General features: G+C 34.2%; 3 protein-coding genes across 6 annotated transcripts; 2 read left to right on the top strand and 1 right to left on the bottom strand.

Annotated features, from left to right (window-relative positions):
- The first annotated feature begins 2,422 nt into the window (after positions 1-2,422).
- On the top strand, positions 2,423-6,321 carry LOC140881448 (receptor protein kinase TMK1-like). The gene is made up of 2 exons (XM_073286774.1): positions 2,423-5,053; positions 5,370-6,321. The coding sequence occupies exons 1-2, from the start codon at positions 2,773-2,775 to the stop codon at positions 5,894-5,896; spliced, it is 2,808 nt and encodes a 935-aa protein (XP_073142875.1). The 5' UTR covers positions 2,423-2,772; the 3' UTR covers positions 5,897-6,321.
- Positions 6,322-7,694: 1,373 nt separating this feature from the next.
- LOC140882337 (U-box domain-containing protein 20-like) lies at positions 7,695-9,699 on the top strand. The gene has a single exon (XM_073288283.1). The coding sequence runs from the start codon at positions 8,008-8,010 to the stop codon at positions 9,358-9,360; it is 1,353 nt and encodes a 450-aa protein (XP_073144384.1). The 5' UTR covers positions 7,695-8,007; the 3' UTR covers positions 9,361-9,699.
- Positions 9,700-9,956: 257 nt separating this feature from the next.
- Positions 9,957-17,006, bottom strand: LOC140881751 (glutathione synthetase, chloroplastic). Of its 4 annotated transcripts, none has more exons than XM_073287302.1 (14): positions 16,850-17,006; positions 14,554-15,001; positions 14,025-14,194; positions 13,672-13,747; positions 12,664-12,794; positions 11,770-11,892; positions 11,616-11,696; positions 11,410-11,490; positions 11,262-11,331; positions 11,045-11,166; positions 10,664-10,803; positions 10,391-10,583; positions 10,193-10,319; positions 9,957-10,101 (listed from the first exon to the last, which is right to left on the bottom strand). In XM_073287302.1, the coding sequence occupies exons 2-13, from the start codon at positions 14,866-14,868 to the stop codon at positions 10,196-10,198; spliced, it is 1,626 nt and encodes a 541-aa protein (XP_073143403.1). In that variant the 5' UTR covers positions 14,869-15,001; positions 16,850-17,006; the 3' UTR covers positions 9,957-10,101; positions 10,193-10,195. The 4 variants fall into 4 exon arrangements, with proteins under 4 accessions (XP_073143403.1, XP_073143401.1, XP_073143402.1 ...); XM_073287303.1 differs by lacking the exon at positions 9,957-10,101 and having other exon boundaries at positions 10,181-10,319; positions 10,391-10,433; positions 10,531-10,583; XM_073287300.1 differs by having other exon boundaries at positions 9,957-10,319.
- Between the last annotated feature and the right edge of the window lie 3,747 nt (positions 17,007-20,753).

Below are 20,753 nucleotides of genomic sequence, written 5' to 3'. Positions count from 1 at the left end.
TTCGAATTCGAATTGAGATATTCGAAGTTCGGCTCGAAGCTCGAAATTTTTTTATTTTTCGGCTCGAGTTCGATTCGATAGAGAGTTGGATTCAAATATATTATATAATATTTATATAATATTATCTATATATAATATAATATATATAATATTATTTATAATATATATAATATTTTATATAATATATATAATATATTATATAAAATACATATATATATATTATATAAAATATTATATATCTATATTATATAAAGGTTTGTGGGCCGGCTCGCAAACGTTCGAACATAATATTTCAGGCTCAAGTTCGACTCGTATAATAGTTCGAGTTCGGCTCGAGTTCGGCTAGAGTTCGAAAAATTCGAATCCGAATCGAATATTTTTTCGAGTCAACTCGAAAAGTTCGCGAGCCGGCTCTGCTCGTTTACAACCCTAGTTGTGTATATGTCAAGTCGATTTTTTTTTATTAAAAAAAATGAATTCAATAACCGTCATTTAATTAAGATAGTGTTTTCAATTTCTAAATATATGTGTTTATGATTTTTTTTCCCCATAAATTTGTTAAGAAGAAAAATATTCATAATCACTAATTTTTAGAGACGACAAACAGTCCCGAAAATTAAAAGAACACGTGTTCTCTTGTATAAAATTAATTGTGATGGATTGCACTCTATTGATTGATTTATGTCCAACAGTGATGCATGCATGATTAAACCACCGGTCAAAAGAAATTCAGTGATCTTTTAACTTATCATAAGAAATTTTATTTATTTTGTTTCACATAGGCTATGGATATAACATTCATGTAATATAAATAAAATAAATAATGCACATGAGACCAGTGCTATGATTTGCACAAGAAGATTTATGAGATCATGTCGCGGTTTAATTTTGTGAGATATATTTTCGACTTGATTCATAATAAAATATTAATTTTGATGTCAAAAACATTATATTTCATGACAAAAATAGATTGTGTCAACACTTCTAAAAAATACGGCATGTATTATTGTACAAAAGTTAATGGGAACATTTTGTCATCCTCTCAACTACTGGTGATGGCCATATCACCCCACAATTAAAGCAGCAATTATAGGAAATCATTCCGCCCTCCACGTCTTTTAAAGACCCCCAAATCCAGCTAACCAATACAATTTGATTCGCTGTTTTTATAAATAATAATAAATTAATTGCTTTTAAAAGAATCGATTTATTCCATTAACTCAATCTGACCATTTCTTTTTAGAAATGAATGAAAATATTATCTTTTATTCTTTTTACATAGTTTTTTGCTTCATCGATTTAAATACGTATTAATTTAAAAGAATGGTAAAATAATTCAAGACCTGATATTAATTAAGTCGAAAAATACTTCATTTTTTAATTAAAAATTAATTGTTTCTATCTACTAAAATTTAATAAGTTGATTAATATTTATTTATTATCTGCAAGAATTGGAGAAATAATTCGCGGGACAATATGATGGAGGGGCCGCGGCTTAATAAATGTGTATTCATTAATTTGCAAATAACTTATTATTTTCTTGTAAAAAAAACTTGTTATTTGTTGACATAAATTTTTCACCTAATCACAACCAAATCAATAGCCGGAAGCTATCAATTAATTAAAATATATTATCAACAAGCAAAGTATACACTTTTTGTGGAAAATAAAAGATGAAATGTTGAGCAAATTAAAATGGTACTTTCTACTTTTCAAACATATTTTTTCGCTCGTTAAATATATAGTCCAATTTTTATATTAAATGTTATTTTTTCTATTATTTTCTCAACCCACCATTTTCACTAAATGCATTAACTACTTTCAATTTCTTTTTATCTCATTCAATAAAGGTAAAACAGAATTGTTTTAAAAATTTTAATTTTCTCGTAACTTTCTTAATTCGTGTGAAAAACGTATACAAAGTTAAACGACATAAAAGAAAAAAAAAATTTGTAATTTGTATTTAAAATTATTAAATCCGAATCTAGTTCCGCTTGTCTTTTTTCAACTTATATCTTTCCCAGACCATCCATAACTTATTTAAAATTGATATAATATAAAATTTTATATATAACGTAACTTTATTTTCTGATAACTAGGAGTAGGAGACAAAGCAATCATCTTGACATCATGTGTTATAATCATACAATATCACGGTGACTATATAATATATACTATAACCTATAGAATTAAAGTAATTATTATAAACATTTATATTTTGAAGACGTAATACGATTTAAATAATAATTTAACTAATTATCGAAATATTACAAAGAGTCAGCATTAATTTCTTACAATCTAAAATGTTAAAAATTAAATTTTCTAAATAAAAAATGGGGCCCACCCGTAAAAAAATGGGGCCAAAATTGCCAAAATTGAAATCCCCCACCCATGTGCCAACTGTATCCCATCTCACACAGAGCCCCCATTAATGTCTTAAATTCTATCTTCCCTATGCAATGAAATGTAACACACACTAAACGCACACTGTTTCCTCTTCCTTGTATGCAAGGAATCAAGCCCCACGCTTCACCCAATTCTCACCTTTCGCAGTTCCCCATCCTACGTATAAACTCGCACACTGCTTTAGTCTCTACTTTTTTTTGATTTCCTTTTCTACTTTCTTGAAAAGATAGAACCCTAGTGACCGATCGAGGAAAAGGTGAAAAGAATCTCAGAATAGTGAATAAAATGAAGATTTTTGATGGAATGTGAGATTTTTGAGCCAGACCCAATTATTTTCTTCGAACCCATTTCACTCTGTGGGAGTTAATGGCCTGGAGTATGCTTTTGCTTTTGTTAGCTGTGTTTTCGGTTTTAGCCGCCGTTGCTCGGTCGCAGTCACCCGATGCGGCGGTTATGCAAGACCTCAAGAAGAGCCTCAATTCACCTAGCCAGCTGGGTTGGGTCGACCCGGACTGCTGTACATGGACTCACGTGCAGTGTTCCACGGATAATCGGGTGACCCGGATCCAGATCGGAAATCAGAATCTTGAAGGGTTTCTACCTCCCAGCCTCAATAAACTCACGTCTTTGCAGATATTTGAAGTTATGGGCAACCATCTCAGTGGCCCGCTGCCGAGTTTTTCAGGTTTGAGCTCGCTTCAGAGGATTTTGCTTAACGAGAACAATTTCTCTTCAATTCCCTCGGATTTTTTCACTGGTATGAACTCGTTACAAGAGTTTTCCTTGGATTACAATCCCTTAGACTCGTGGGTTATTCCTGAAAGTATCAAGAGTGCGTCTACTTTGCAAAAATTTTCAGCCACGAGTACCAATCTTTCTGGAATATTGCCCGATTTTTTTGGGTCTGATACGTTTCCGAGCTTAGTGAATTTGCATTTATCGTTTAATTATCTAGAGGGCCCGTTGCCATCTACGTTCTCGGGCTCTACCATACAGTCACTGTGGCTCAATAGTCAGAAAGGTAGTGCTAGATTGAATGGTTCGGTTGATGTTTTGCAAAATATGACTCAATTGACTCAGGTTTGGTTGCATGGAAATTTATTTACCGGACCATTACCGGATTTCACTGGCTTAACTCAGTTGCAGACCTTGAGTTTACGGGATAATATTTTGACTGGGCCCGTGCCTGATTCTTTGGTTGGATTGAAGTCATTGGTGATGGTGAATTTAACGAACAACAAGTTACAAGGGAAGACTCCGAGTTTTAGTGACACTGTACTGGTGGATATGAGGGCCGGAACTAACAGTTTTTGTTTACCTGATCCTGGTGTGAAATGCGATCCACGAGTAGATACACTTGTCACTGTGGTTAAGGATTTTGGGTATCCTGTTCAGTTTGCTGGAGTTTGGGATGGGAATGACCCGTGTGATTCTTGGAAGGGGATTACCTGTAGCAATGGGAAGATTACCGTTGTGAATTTTCATGGAATGAATCTAAGTGGAACTATCTCTCCTAATTTTTCACAAATTACAACTCTGCAGAGATTGATTCTGTCTGATAACTTATTGACAGGTGTTATTCCCACTGAATTGACGAACCTTCCCGATCTTACAGTGTTGGATGTTTCGAATAATCATATCTATGGGCCGGTACCAATTTTTAGGAGTAGCGTGTCGGTCAACACTAATGGAAACTTGAATATTGGGAAGAATGCTACTCCCCCACCTCAGGGTGGGAGTGGAAATTCTCCTGGATCCCCTTCAGATGGTGATGGAAGATCAAATGGCAATGGGAAGAAATCAACTGGGGTGGTTGTAGGATCTGTTATTGGTTGTGTTTGTGCCCTCGTCTTTGCAGGAGCATTGGTCTTTTGTCTTTATCGAACCAAACGAAAGCGCTCTGGTCGAGTACAATCACCTCATACCGTGGTTATACACCCTCGTGACTCTGGGTCCGAAGATGCTGTTAAGATTACTATTGCCGGTTCAAGCATTAATGGTGGGATGAGTGAGACTCTGAGTCATGTAAGCAGTGGACCTAGAGACATTCACATTGTTGAGACAGGTAACATGGTGATTTCAATCCAAGTGCTGAAAAATGTGACAAACAACTTTAGTGAACAAAATATACTAGGGAGAGGTGGATTTGGAACGGTTTATAAAGGGGAGTTGCATGATGGGACGAAGATTGCGGTGAAGAGGATGGAATCTGGAGTGATGAGCGAAAAGGGATTAGATGAGTTCAAGTCTGAGATTGCTGTCCTTACAAAAGTCAGGCACAGGCATCTCGTTGAACTTTTGGGATATTGTTTAGATGGAAACGAGAGGCTGCTTGTCTATGAATACATGCCTCAGGGGACACTTAGTAGGTTTCTTTTTAACTGGAAGGAAGAAGGGTTGAAACCCCTGGAGTGGACAAAAAGGCTGTCTATTGCATTGGATGTTGCCAGGGGTGTCGAATATTTGCATGGTTTAGCCCAACAGAGTTTTATTCATAGGGATCTTAAACCATCAAACATTCTTCTTGGAGATGATATGAGGGCTAAAGTTGCAGATTTTGGGCTTGTTCGCCTCGCTCCTGATGGTAAAGCTTCAATTGCTACTAGATTGGCTGGAACATTCGGCTATCTGGCACCGGAATATGCAGGTATCTCTTTTTATCATCTGTAAGAGATTTATTTGTTTGATAAAAAAATATGATAATGTTTCATGAACTTTTCTGTGAACTTTATTAACAATACTTGGAACCAAGCATGCGAATGAGATAGGTTTCATGCTATTTGCTTCACGTATAAAATGAATGTTGAATCTAGCTTTTTCTGGAATCTGAAGACTTGACATTCGTTCAACCTATGGGCATTTATGCGGTTGTTTGCATTTTGGGAAACCTAATTTTGACCAATACTTTGTAAAAAGTCCTTGCTTGCCTCGTCTGAAAGTGGTTTCTTTGCATAATTGAATAGTGACCGGCCGAGTGAGTACCAAAATCGATGTATTCAGCTTTGGAGTCATCCTAATGGAACTTATCACCGGAAGAAAAGCCTTAGACGAGTCCTACCCAGACGACAGCCAGCATCTAGTGCCATGGTTCCGCAGAATGCTCATCAACAAAGAAAACTTCCAAAAATCCATCGATTCTACCATCGACCTCGACGAAGAAACTCTTTCCAGCATCAACACCGTGGCAGAACTGGCCGGCCACTGCTCTTCGAGAGAACCACATCAACGTCCTGATATGAGCCACTCGGTCAACGTGCTGTCGTCTCTAGCTGAACTCTGGAAACCATCGGAACCAGCCGATCCAGATGATGTATATGGGATTGATTATGATATGACCTTACCTCAAGCAGTCAAGAAATGGCAGGCTCTGGAGGGAACGAGTTCCATCGATGGCTCCTCTTACCTCGGCAGCAACGATAATACTCAGACGAGCATACCAACTCGGCCATCTGGGTTTGCCGACTCGTTCACATCTGCCGATGGCCGTTGAGATTGCGGCCGATGTTCGAGTTCTTCTTGTGTATTCTGTCTCGTATGAGTTCCCCCTCTTAGCTTTGTCCGCGTGCACGAATGGTGCTCGAGTGATTCAAATTTCAACTGGTTGGTTAATCGAAGGTGGTTAAAATCTTAATTTAGAGAAAGTTTCAACAACCCCCTGTTCTTCGTTTCAACGATTTCTTCTTCAAACTGAAGAGATAGTTTTTAGCTAGATTTTATTTGGGGAGTTGTTATTATACTCTATTTTCATCCCAACCTTAATATTCGATTGCATTGCAGCATGCATGTACATAATTTTATGGTCTCTGTGTAATCACTTCATTAGAATGTTTGTTTGTGTCACATAATCTGAATTTATGATATTCCTCTGCTCCTTATCCCCTATTAATATGTAAGATAACGACGTCACTAGTTTAATATTATTATTTTTTAATTGTTACTTTAATTGTTTATTTTAGTAATAAATAAATAAGTTGGACGGAGGCGAAATGAATTTGATAGAGATTGGACTTTGATGTGTTAGCCAGCCAGGTAAAAAAAATCCATTTATTAGATATAAAAATGGTCCAATTTGTTGTCTATTTGTCTACGTGTTGATTCTTGATTATATGTATGCCGGATTTAATGCGCAAGAGGTTGATATCTTTTTATTGTTCGTAACGCATGCAAATGGACATGTATAAATAAACCACAAGTATTATGTTGGAGAAATCAATTCTCATTTCTCTATGCTAGATCCAACTAGAGAAAAGCAAAACTAATTATTTAATGATGGACACGAGAATGAGTTGATTCACAAAAATGAACTTTGTTCTTAATCGAGGTCAACGGTATGTATTTTGAGCAGTATAACAAAATAAATAATTAGAAGCTGATGAAGGTAATGTGTATTTAATTCAATCGTTTTGATACATCTAGCATATGCTTGCATATACACAAATTTTTTCACGTTATTTTTAGAATTCAAATGATGAATTATATATTAGATATTAAAAAGTTTAAGAATAATAATTATCTAATCTAAAATTTTAAAAATACAAACAAAGATAGCAAATGTCATTTTTGATAAATAAGATAACATCTAATGACAAAAAATGAGGAGAGCATTTAAAATGACTAATTTATCTAATAATTTTGGTTTTGTTGAAACTAAAATTAGAATATAATCGTAATTTTATCTCAAACTTCACAAATTAATTGAAAGTTAATTAATTAAATTATCTTTACTACAATAATATAATAATAGAATAAAAATCAATGTTTTGAGCTTTAATTTTAATAATTTTTTTTGTGGATGCTTTCATAGGCTAGGCCCCATCACAATAATTGAAATTAAATTAATAAATGTGGGGTTTAGCTGAAAATCTAGTTTAAAGATGGGGCAAGTTTGGGCCATATCAGTAATGTATACTTGAGATTACACATGTTATTAATTAATAAGCCAACCAATTACTTCAATATCAACCAAATAATGTTCCACCACCAAATCACCATGAGTATTTCAAGACCCGACCCGTATGAAAACTCTGGGGCACCCGACCCGTTGACAACAGTATATGCATGTAAACAAATCAGGGAGTTTCAAAATATGGAAACACGTTTTGTCCCTTGGAGTCTTGTAATTCACACGCCACCGCGCATGAATATGGGAGTCGGTCAGTCCCAACGGGCCCATTGACGGATTCGGGTCAAACCCTTTGATTCAAATGTGTTATTCTTCTTATATATAGTTTATGTTCTTTTTCCCCCGAACTTACCAAATATTCAATGGTCAATATTCAAATCTCTTCCCAACATTTTTCCCTATGCACACACTTACAAGCCGGTGTTGAACGTTTCTTGATTTTATATTTTACGCCTTTTTTTTAAAGCTATTGTTTAATATTTCTTCCTATGTTTTGAAATTCTTACCGCGTCTCAATAACACATAAAGCACATGCAACAATATATATATATATATATATATATGTACCATCTCAAGTTCCCAAAAAGAAAGCAAAACTTAACAAACTTGAAATCGCTCGTTAAAAATTACTACATATATATATTCTTGATCAATACATACACGTTTGTTCTCAATCTTTTATCTTGTTTAATTTACTAATGATTTCGACATGGAGAAGGCGTATAGCTGCACGTCGTGCAACGAAGAAGCAAAGTTTGGAGGAGGAAGATAATGGTTATAACATGGAGCTAGCGATACCGAGCCATTTTCGTTGCCCGATTTCACTCGACTTGATGAAAGATCCGGTGACGTTGTCGACTGGGATAACATACGATAGGGAGAGCATCGAGAAGTGGATCGAGGGGGGCAATGTTACGTGTCCCATCACTAAGAGGGTCTTGAGATATCTCGAGCCTATACCTAATCATGCCATAAGGAAGATCATTCAAGATTGGTGTGTGGAGAATAGGTCTTATGGGGTGGAAAGGATTCCAACTCCTAGAATTCCTATAACTTCTCATGAAGTTTTGGAGATTCTATCCAAAGTGGAGGATGCGGTGCGAAGAAATGATGATGAATCTTGCCTTGGTTTGGTGTCAAGAATCAAGCTTTTGGCTAAAGAGAGTGATAGAAACAAGAGATGTCTTGTCTCGAATGGGACGGGGAGGGTTTTATCTGCTGCGTTTGAGGCCTTATCCAAGAGGGATTCTATCAATGAACACGTTGCATTATATGAAGAAATCTTGTCCGTGCTGACGATGTCGTTATCATCGTCTCTTGATGAGGAGACAAAGGCAAATCTGTCCACAGATGAATCCTTGCATTCCATCGTGTGGTTCTTGAGATTTGGGAGTTTGTCTGGTCAAAGAAATGCGGTGTTAGCCTTAAAAGTGATACTTTCTTGCAATGGTCGTGAAATGGTTGAGGATTTGGTGAAGATTGAAGGGGTTTTAGATGCATTAATGAAGTTGATCAAAGAGCCCATTTGCGTCACCACAACAAAAGCAAGCCTGTTAGCAATGTACTATATACTAACATCAGCTCAGCTAAATTCAGACAAGAAAGCTATCATATCAAGATTTCTTGAACTGGGGTTGGTTCAAATTCTTCTTGAGATTCTTGTGGATTCCGAAAGAAGCATATGTGAGAAGGCTTTGGGAGTCTTGGATGGGATTTGTAGTGATAGGGAGGGGAGAAACAAGGCGTGTGAAAATGTTCTAACAGTGCCACTTCTGGTGAAGAAATTGTTGCGTGTTTCGGATTTGGCGACGGACTTTTCCGTTTCGATTCTATGGAGATTGGGAAAGGATGATGAAAGTGGAGAAGGGACTGTATTGCTTGAAGCTCTTCAAGTAGGCGCTTTCCAGAAGTTGCTGCTGCTTTTGCAGGTTGGTTGCAATGAAACAACAAAGGAGAAGGTGACTGATCTTTTGAAGATATTGAATCTACATAGAAACAGCGTGGAATGCGTCGATTCTTTGGATTTCAAGAATCTCAAAAGGCCATTTTGAAGACAAATCTTATGCCAGCCTGATCGATTGATTCGATTCAAATCAACTTCATTGCTTATTCTTGGATCTCAAAAAAAAAAATAAATGCATGAGTTGTATATACACGTTACAATATACATAGGTTTATTAAGATTTTGATATAGGCCATTTCTTGTTTTGATTTATTGATGCATGAAAGAAAATTCAAAGGAAACCGAATAAATGAAAATTTAATGACAGAAAACAGTACATAGGAGTAGGTTAGAATGTGGTGTGGATTCTTGAATATGTTTGATGCTTGTTTTAGTTCCTTAACTTTGATGTTTATTGTATGTGTTTAATGGATTTATTTTACTTGGAGGACCGAGCAATTTACTTCACAATATTTCGCCTTTTTTGGATCTCCCACTGTTTTTTCTAATTTATAAACTTAATATCACAATTTATGGAATTTGCAAATACAAGGCAAAAGTCGCTGTGTTTATCATCGAATTCGGAAATGTTTGGAAATGCTTAAAAAAGTGATCGTGAATTTACTTGTATCTGTTTGGAGGTCATTATTGATTTGAGCTCCAAGATTAAGTAAATTTTCTCCAATTTTAAACTTCACAACCAGATTAAAATAATCCAGGGTCCAAAATATATTGAAACATGCTCGAACTCGACTTTTGGATTGTTAATTTCAAATACGGATAAAATAATATATACAACGTTCCTTGAAAAGCTCCCGAGTTGGATCAATTCGTTTGCAGTACCATCGGCCTAAACCAAGTTCAGAATCAATGAGCCTTACTTTAAGTTGCTAACCAATGTCAAAAACTACCCACTGTATCCTGTAAGCACCAGAACTCACCACTCAAACTAAATAAACGCTGTCCAAAACAGCAAAACCAGCTGCAACGCCACCCTCGTTTGAAGATGAGACCTTCGTTCGCATCAAGTAACCAGAATGCTCGTTCATGATAACTTTATCCTTGTTCCTGCGGAAATTTTCAAGTTATATACTCATTTGATTGTTCTTTTCTGCAGACATCATTGCTAGATTTGTCACCTTAAATACGCTGCATACACCCCAAGTTCTGATACAACGTTATCTTTAAAAGAAACGCCATCTCGCATTAGAATTGCAGGAGAAATGGCTGGAAAAATCCTCTGCATAAGAATATAGGCTGCACTTTCCTCGTTACGTACCTTGTCCATTCTTTCGAGTGCCAACTTCAAATCAGCGCCATATATATTGTTGCCTAAATTGGAAAGTTCAAAAATCGTCAATGATTATAGCAATAATTTGCATTAGTCTCGCTAACCAAGTCTGGACTCGGACCTCCTCCTTCCCGTTGGGGCTTCATGACGTAAGATCCAGGTCTCTCGATTGCATCCTTGATAATGTTCGAGTCTTCTAGACTCCACAAGCCAGCAAAGCATTTTCTTACTTTCGCGATATCCTCTTTGCTTTCAAGAAACCTGCTAGGAAACAGAGAAACTAATCTGAGAACGCCTTGAAGGTACATGTTGTAAAGATTTGAGCACACCCACGAAAGTATTGTGAACTCTTTCTTGCCATTGATTCAAAATACAAGGTCACAGCTTGAATAAACTTGAAACTCAAAAGAAAATAACACAATTCATACCGAGGAACCAAAACCCTTGCTATTAATATATTTACTAATATTTTGCATTTACAAAACTGTTGTATATGTATAACCGTTCGAGTATACTGGGTTTAGCCAGCTCTTGTTGAATCTTCTTAGTGCCAGCCAAATGATAAGAAATTGAAGGACATTTGACTGCCGATGATTGTTCCATCAGTAAACGAGCTTTCCATTCCTACATAAGAACTTTAAATCAGGCGACTAGAATGAAAACTGGTAAGTTCACTGATTCTAAAAGGGAAACACAGAGCAAAAAACAAGTCAATTCACCGATTCTGAAGGATAATCAGTTGGAGCATAGCCGGCTCTAAAGTAAACCACTGCAACTGATTCACCATCCCTACGAGTGTAGCTCTTAAGGTTCAAGTAGACAAGCTACGAACTTTGAGGTAATATTTAAGTCTTATTTAAAGCTTACACAATAAGTGTTCCATCTGGCAGAAGCTTTCCTTGTGCATCAATCTCCGCCAATGTCTTTCTAATGCTTCCAACATGATATGTATTATCTAGCTAAGGATTTATCTCTGGAAGAAATCTCACGAAAAAGTAATGAAAAAGACGATGACAATACATAAAAATGTTGTAAATGGGTAAATTCAGTATTCACGGCACGAAAACGGATATCGTTCCTTTAATACTGTGCAAAGCCAATGTTGATCATACATGTTCCGTTCTTCAGTTTGAACCACGACCATAACTACAGCACTGAATATCATGTTAATTAAGATGTTGGAAAGAAAATTCAGGGAGAGAAACAACATATTATAAGTTAACCAACCTTGGGTTATTATACTCCATCCAAGCTTTAGCCAGTGCCTCAGCAAACTGACCAACCGCATCGTTTTGTGGAATCCTTCCAGGATCTAATGCAAGGTGCTGCTTGAACTTATGGAGCAGACTCCTGAAAATAACAATACCCTTCTTTATATTCACCTAGTTTGAATTGTGAATAATTTTTGGGTAATAGATAACCCAGATAACTAACTAAAAATACAAGGGCAACATTTTCCAATACAAAATAGGCAATAATGGATCAGTGCTATCTTTCCTATTACTGCACCCAACCTTTTTCTCAAGACACGGAAACCCTTATTTTTGTAACAGAATCCAAAAACTGCAAAACTGACAACCTAGATGCACTTTAGTACTATCAAACCGTAACAAAAAAAACTGACGACAGTTTGTTTAAACCCATTAGAATCTAAAATGTACCACAGGACTGTAGAGGATCCAAATAATCCTAAACTTTCAATTATTTCAAAGATTCCACAAGATTCCACTCTTTATGTTATATATCAAAGGTTTTATTATTTTCTGCTACATCACAATATTTTAGATGCCTACAATGAAATTACCTGGAAATAATAATAAAGTCCTATTGGAAGAAGCACGTTTAGAGGATAAGAATAAATATTTTTGTTCCATATTCTAGCTCAAGAAAGAACCAAAAAATTTCAAGTATTACTTTAGACAGCCTTGAGCTTACTTAAATGGAATTAAAATGCTTCAGGAGTAATCTTTTAGATGCAAATATGCAATAAACGTTAATGTGAATAATATGATGGAAAGGAACAAGTCATAAAACATGAAATGATGGAAAATGACGGCACATAAATAAAATAAGAATATTATCTAATACAAATGAAGGAAATAAGAAAATCTCCTGAATAACCTGTGAAGTTCACTAACAAGACAGCTCAGTCCAGGAAAGGAAGATGAAATTGTGTTGAGCTCTATTTGGAGAAGTAAATTCGTTTGCTCGTCCAGCATATAGTCTGAACGATGTAGTCCTAGACGTATATCCTAAATATAAAGTATCTAAACATCAGTACCCTTTCCAACAAAATAGAAGAAAAATACCATCTACTTCATTTAAGGCCAGTAAGAGATATAATCAAAATTAGTTTAGAGATTGCAATAAGATAGACAAAATAAAGTTGAGCTGTGAGCTATGAATATTTTAATAAAGTGCAAGGAAAAATTAGTTTCTGTATGCAATTTAAATATACATGATTCAAAAATTAGTTTATGTTCACCAAATATAAGTTGAGGATAGACATTTTAAATTTTAAGTTCACTTGATGTTCGAGTTCTAATAGTACTTCCACAACACCAGGGGTTTTCATTGCTTACTGTTCCTATGGTGGCATCATGGATAAGGAAACATAAGTTCTGAAAAAATTAAATAAGGCTATTACTCGAATGGACAAAAGGAAAAAAATTAGCAGTTTATAAATTTGCGACACGAAAATAACATTTAGGCAAGTTATCAGTAACCATTTAACTTCTTTACATTATAACTTATTTGAACTTAACCAAAGAAATTAAAACTAAAATAGCAGAAAGAATTTGAATGAACTGAGAAGTGAGAATGTAATGTACAATCTTTAATAGAGTAATTCTTTCCAACTAGCAGAAACCATTTGAAAGAACTGAGAATGTTAATGTACAATCTTTAATAGAGTAATTCTTTTTTCCAACTAACTAATGTCAGGTCAAAGAAGAATAATAACTCTGTTGGATTAGTTTCTACTCTCTACTTTTTGAATAGAACAATTTACCTCAATCTTCTTTTCCACAAAGTTTGCAATCTAAAACAGTAACATAATTCTAAACAAATATCATTTTAAGTTATAACAAACCTAGTTTTCGGATGACGTAAATCCAAACAAGAAGATACCTCTATCTTGTTGGCATCTAACATCGTGGCATGAATATCCAGGAGTCTTGATGTAAAAGCATCGACTTTTTTGGTTCTAGAAAGAAAAGGTGAGCGATGCAATTAGTGCGACTGTAAAAAAAAAAAAAGAAATGCAAAAAGAAACACATAAAAGATCAAATTTTGCATTACTCGATTCATCCAAAATTTAACAAAAGTATGTTAGGGGTCAATTAGGGCACACAATCACTTAAAACATTATGGCAATCCACAACACAAAATATGCATTTGATTCATCCATCAGCTGTCGGTAAATGGTGAATGAATGGATGGATACACGAAGAAATGTTTCACTTAGAGAGGAATGCTTCAACCTAGAGAGTGAATCCTGTAGGAATTTCCCATCCATGCTCACACGGTCAATGAGTACATTGAAAATCGGAGCAACTTCACAAGCTTGTTTCCAGCAGCTTTCAGGAAATGGCAGAGGCAGCAAAGATATTGGAGCATGAACCAGGCCGACACCGGGAACCGTTCCTGATCTCTGCAGGTTCATAAACATAATAACTAAAACCAACTTTCGATTCAGCTAAGAATTAAACTAAAAGACGTTTCCATATTCGAGTCTCCGCCTTCAAAGCGAAATTTAATAAGAAACATATAGGGGCATTGAACTAAATCAGCTAAAAATACCAGGCACCAATGATTAAACTTTACACCTAAAAGCAAGACGATCAGATACTAGTTCACAATTCACTGCAAAAATTTCACCAAAAGACTGGGAAATCGGAAGAAAAACGTTTTGCCCGGATTAATACCAATTAATGGCAGTATAAACAATTTTTAAAAGATAACTTCTACGAGTTCAAGTAAACGAAAAAAAGGATAATGCTCAATCTCAACCTTTGAATTCCTGTCCCCGACAAGAAGCCCACGAAGAGAACTCCAGACCAGAGCATCATAAGCCATTTCCTCAACCAACTTGGAGTCAATTTTGTGAGGATCAAAGATTGGTTTTTGATTCTCAATCTCTTCACTTAGGCCGCATTTCAGTGAAGTCACTGATGAAGGAAGACTCTTAGCCATGGAAATATTCAAGGGTTCTGCAAAATGGACTTGAAAAAATCTGATCTTGTGAGTGGAAAGACGAGGCAATTTTGATTTTGATTTGTGATGAAGAAAAGCGGTGGGTGAGGATATAGTGATATCTGAAAGCATGAAGAAAGCGAAGTTGACGATCTCAATTCACTGCCTTTTCTTCTTCACTTTCTTGGATTCGTTTGGACTTTGGGTGTGTACCCGAGTCACTTTGGCCGCCGCTGTGGCTGTGAGGAAGGCGATTGGTATAGGCCTAAGATATATATACATGTGAAATGCAAAAGTTAAAATACGATTTATAAAGAACGATATTTACAGTTAAATTTTACTATTTTATTATGAAATTTTATATTTAATATTCGTGAAATTTTTATGTATTAATTTTTGTATTGTAAGATTTGGTATATAAATAGGTTGTGCAGATATTATATAATAATAATAATTATTATTATTATTTTTTTTAGTACAATTATTATTATATTATTACGTATTTGTAATTTTCCATAAACCATAACGAATCGAAAACTTTTCATTATAAATCAGCTGTCCATTAATTTAAATATAAGTACACGAAATGAGTGTTATTTTAATAATAAGAAAACATAAACTCGCTAAAAAATTAAGAAAATAAGAGGTCATGTAAAATAACTAATTTTTTTAAATTATTTTGCTTTTACTAAGAAATTAAATTAAGATATATTTGTAAATTCATTCTACCTTTCATCAATTAATTGAAAATAATTAATTAAACTCACTTTAAAAAGATAGTTATAAAATAAAGTGTACTGTAATAAGTAATAACTAATAAAATAGTATGATATTCTTAATTTAATTTGTCCTAAAAACAATAATTTACCCTTAACAAAGTTGAAGTAAAATGTCATGAAATTAAATTTATTGGAGAAAAAGCTCACATTAGGAATTATTTATTTATTTTTTTTAACTCGAAACTTTATCTTAAAACTGAGGGTATAATAATATATAGAATTCTTTGCTACTCGTAACTCGATTAATAATAAAAGGGTGTGGATTTACACCCTGCTTGGAGTCGACAAGTGTTTCATTAGGAAGATTCATAAAATAAAGGGAAAACCATAATCCCCAAGACATAAATAAAATTATTAATCATATCAAAATATATATATATATATATATATATATATAAACAGAATTTTTATTAAAAATAGTAGTTTTTCGTCAAAACGTAATTACTAAAAAAATAAATTATTTTAGTTAATGATATATATCTCTCCCTATATATAAAGAATCTCCCTTTTAGACACAATATTATCAATTTTCAAAATTACCCTTATGTAATATAAATATTACACTTTTATTTTTATTTGTTTTTTAGATTGGTAGCTCACACACTGAGAAGACATTTCATTGGGTCTTTTTTAAGTAGCTTTTTCAAAGATTTTTTTAATTTGGTAGCTCACACACTAAAAAAATATTCTTTGTATTTTTTAGGTAGCTTTTTCCACAAATTTTTAGATTGAAGCTCACACACCAAGAAGACATTCCATTGGATCTTTTTGAGGTAGCTTTTTCCAAGATTTTTTTAATTTGGGTAGCTTTTTCCAACTATCATTTTTTTGTTTTTATACCTGCAGCTACACAGTTCTGTTTTTGGTGTTTTTTTTTTCTCAAGTGAATATAATAGAAGACAGTCACAATGAAATTCAATTTTCTAATTTTTGTAGAGCATCCAGATCAAACTTCTCGATCCAACAAATGCATAATTCGTGTAAAATAGTTGATCCATAATAAAACCTAAGTCAATTCAAAAACTCAAATTTCCGAATTAACGTTCAAGCACAACAGATCATGAATCCCACACTATGCAACAAGTGTATGATCTCAAACATTATTTAGCGACACAAATAAACCCAAGGCTGTAAGGATCAGCATTTATATTATAGCATCTTCTCAACTCCCTGTCATCAAATTATTTTCAAATGTTCTGTTATCAATTTTTTTTTCAGTTTTATTATTATTATTTTCCTTTTTTAGGGAATGGATTCATAACATCTGGCAACAAAGGAGAAAAACAAAAAACTTATTATAGATCTAGCAAAAAAATGAAAATTTCCAAACTAACCACGGTTTATGAACTCCTGATGCAATCTACGTACTGCTAACAATGAAGAATTTTCCGAGCTTCTGATTGCCTCGAATTCTCTGGTTGAAGCAGCTTCGGCTTCCTTGCATAAGGATCATGCACCTATGGAGGGAGCTAGTACCGGTGAGTGAGTTGGTGATGGAGAATTTAGAACCAATGGCAATGTCCATGAGCAAGTCAAGTAAACGCGCCGTGTTCTTCGCATCGTCCAAACCGCAGTGGGCAGCGGCCCTGAGGTAGTGGGGTCGGGCGATAAGGCCCCACCTTCAGACGATCTTCCATTATTTTTAAATTAGTATTCATATTAATTTTTATATATTTTAATTAATTGTAAAAAATTATATAAAAAAATTGATTGTGGGATTTTATGGCAAAATTTTTGTTACAACTGGGTTAAATCACCACACGTTCTCGCATCCCACTAACTTTTTTTAATTTTATCTTTTTTCTTTCTGTGGCACTGCAAACAAATTATTCTAAACACGAAAATTTATTGCAAACATCCATTGCTTCATAGGTAGGTAGATCATCAAGTTTTTTTTTTTTACATGTTATACAATTAAACAGTGATGATTATTCATATTTCAAATTTGAAATTGTATGATTTTGCAAAAAATGTAACATTTTTTTTCATTTTTTTAATTTATTAATTACTAATTGATTATTGCATTTCTTAGATGTTCGCGCGAACATCTCTAGTGCAAGAATTTCGTTAGCACCGCATGATATTTACGCGAACATCTAAAAAAATTAAATGTTTACGTGAACATCTGATATATTCGCGCGAAAATCACATGGTGCATAATAGATCATTCTATATATATATGTGCACGACCTTGCCATGTGAGGCCACATTTCTCCACTGCCTCTTTCAAACTGCACCTTTCCCCACCAAATATCTCATAAAAAGGAACCCTCAAAGTTTATCCATCTGCCCAAGCAAGTATAAATTTATAAATATATATATATGTCCAACATATATCATCAACGTGCTGATTGAAATATGAAGGCTTTGTAATTTTTTTATAACTACATTCGGATTGCAACATCACTTGGCAATCCCAGTTGGATGGATGTCACCACATCAAATTTGGCTTTCAAGCCACTTATCATGTCTAAGGAGAGCTTCACTCAGTGTAATTCCGATGTCCACCTATATATATAAGATCCGTGAACAAAACATATACAAAAAAAAAATATAAAATTGAAGCAATATCTTCCTATTATTAATTAGGATTATAGGCGGATCGGAGTGTATGTAGTATTCCCCAGATAATGAAAATAATTTCATGAAGTGTGTAAACAAATTAAAAGAAACTCATGAATTAATATATATATATATATATACCTGAATTTGCTGGATGCCTGTCAAATTCTCACAGAAATCACTCAGGATCTGGTTGCCCGTCGGTCGAACGTATGTATGAAAGCAAGCTTCAAGCTGTCCAGTGGAGCCCTTGACTATTACAGATGGGAACTCTATGATCTCTTGACGACTCAATACTTTGTCACAAGTTGCTTCAAAATCGATTATGACAAAGTATTGAAACTCCTGTAAATTTTCCGATGGGTTGATGAGTTGGTCCTGTTGCACCATCACGGGAGACCACGTGACAAAGTCCAGACGATAGAGGAGTGGGTATACTGTTGCATATGATATTATATTTTGGAACAGAACAGATCTATTCATAATTGAACGAGTTGTCGTTCTTTACATCAACAAAATCCACAAAAACGAAATTAAAAGACAAAGACCTGAAATCATCAAGTCGAAAGTAAACAAAGTCACGGCTTCAAAATTCCTCACAGTTCCAACTCACAATCAAGAATCGAGAGGTCGATCGCACACACAAAATCGCGATTCTATTTGGTGTGTGTGATTCGAGAGAGTTAATGAATACTTTCTGTTGATTTATTTACTTTTTTTTAGCTAAAAGATAAGATTTTTGTTTCTATTTAATTTTTAGATGGGATAACTAGTCTTTTCTATATATCTTTCTATGTAAAATCTTATGGGATTAGAATTTTGAATTTTATATTTACATTTGTGTCTTTGTTATTTCAAAATACCACCATTAATTTTTGGTCATCACATGTACCAAGCATAACCAAACTTCATAAACTCGTGTTCCTGCAAATATTTCTCCAGGCAACTCTTTACATGGTTCATCATTCAAGATATTGAAACATATGACCTTTGAAATAGCAATTTCATGAGTTCAAATGAATTTGATCTAGTTTGAGATTAAAGTAGTATGTTCTTGATCACAAATAAAGCGTCGATTTTCAGGCCTCGCAATGTGTGTTTAACAACATAGACAACCATCGATAGACAAAATGAAAATAATAAGCTCTAGACTCTAACAGGATCATTTTTACTCAATTGCCAAAACCTACTCAGACAAAATGAAAATAAATAAGCTCTAGTTTCTAACCAGGAACATACGAACTCAATTGTTACAATCAACTATTTCACAATGAGAGACGATGGTATGATATCTTTTGTTGCATTATTTGAACCTTCTGTATCTTGTACAACTCCCCGTGCTAACCCTTTACGACATCAAGCCTTCCTCGATAACTGAAAATGAGAAACTCTATACATCATACTTCAAGCAACTCGGTGATTTCAACCATGAATAGGATGAGGACAACAAACATGATCAGATGCTGAAATTTCATGATTCAAGAACCAACATAACATAAAACATATTATAATATGCCAAATTTCACATCAACCAAAGTAATAAGATAATTGATGTCATACAGAGAACTAAGATGTTTTAAGATTACATTTCAACAACTGGACTAAATATGAGTACATCAGACCTCAAAGTGAGCCACAAAGTTGTAAATCTCATTTGTAGTATTTATGGACGAAGATAAATTCAAAATTTTGACTAATCGAATGGAGCAAATAATTTTGAAAACCCAGGTGATGAAATGACATTGGAAGGATCGAATTATTAACAAAATAATTATTACTCAAACTTTAAAATGACAGAATCTTAGGCTTACTTTATACTGGAATTGAAAGTTGACAGCAAAATACACTAATTCATGAACTCATCTTCGTAAACCACCAGGATTAAAAACACAGGAATAATATATCGATTACAAACGCGGGATAATACATATCGTAAAGATTGATCCGTGATTATGGATCTTCACGTTGGACGACATTCGCCTAAAAAATAAAATTAAACCATCATTAATACAGTAATTTATGAGTCGCTGCTTATCCTCTACGTTTTTAATGAATTTTTTTCTTCGATCCCGTGCTCAACTTTGCCCTTTCTTATGCTTATATATATATATATATATATATATATATATATGCAATTCAAGATAAACAAATCAACCCTAAAATCATCGATATTGGTTCAAAATGCATAAAAAAAATCAACAAAAATGAAACTTTGATTACCAATTTAGTGAAGGGATTGATTTGAGCTTCAAATTCCTTTGATGGAAGAATTTGAAGGCTTTGTCTTTAAACACCTGTGTGTTAAAAAAATTAACGACTTTGAATCAGGATTTTTAAAAAATGGGTTTGTCGAAGAGGAAGATAAAAAAAATAAAAAATGATAGGTGTTTGCATTAAGTAATCCTAGTTTTTTTTATCATTAAATGTTAATCAGGACACGACCCTTTCATAATGTATGATTATTGATATCGACCGATCTTTTGATTCTTGATATCTTCACTTGTTCGCACATTGCATTCATGCGCATGACATCATTGCATTTCTATGTCATGTGTCATGATTTCTTGATATCTCGTACTAGGGTTCTTCTTCTTCTTCGGTATAAATTTTTCGAACGCATTTGAATATAAAAACTTAAAAAATTGGTTTAGAGTAGTAACATACGTGGTATTGCTT

This window comes from Henckelia pumila, chromosome 2 (assembly GCF_033568475.1).
Source record: "Henckelia pumila isolate YLH828 chromosome 2, ASM3356847v2, whole genome shotgun sequence".
Lineage (NCBI taxonomy): Eukaryota > Viridiplantae > Streptophyta > Magnoliopsida > Lamiales > Gesneriaceae > Henckelia > Henckelia pumila.
This window is presented reverse-complemented; position numbering and strand designations above follow the sequence as displayed.

Bases quoted from the DNA above. Each gene is read 5' to 3' on its own strand.
- LOC140882337 (XM_073288283.1), top strand. From the start codon at position 8,008: ATGATTTCGACATGGAGAAGGCGTATAGCTGCACGTCGTGCAACGAAG.
- LOC140881448 (XM_073286774.1), top strand. From the start codon at position 2,773: ATGGCCTGGAGTATGCTTTTGCTTTTGTTAGCTGTGTTTTCGGTTTTA. The intron at 5,054-5,369 runs GTATCTCTTTTT...ATAATTGAATAG, and splicing joins TCTGGCACCGGAATATGCAG to TGACCGGCCGAGTGAGTACC.
- LOC140881751 (XM_073287300.1), bottom strand. From the start codon at position 14,868: ATGCTTTCAGATATCACTATATCCTCACCCACCGCTTTTCTTCATCAC. The intron at 12,795-13,671 runs GTATCTTCTTGT...CTTTATATTTAG, and splicing joins TAGATGCCAACAAGATAGAG to GATATACGTCTAGGACTACA. The intron at 11,332-11,409 runs GTAAGCTTTAAA...CTACACTCGTAG, and splicing joins CCAGATGGAACACTTATTGT to GGATGGTGAATCAGTTGCAG.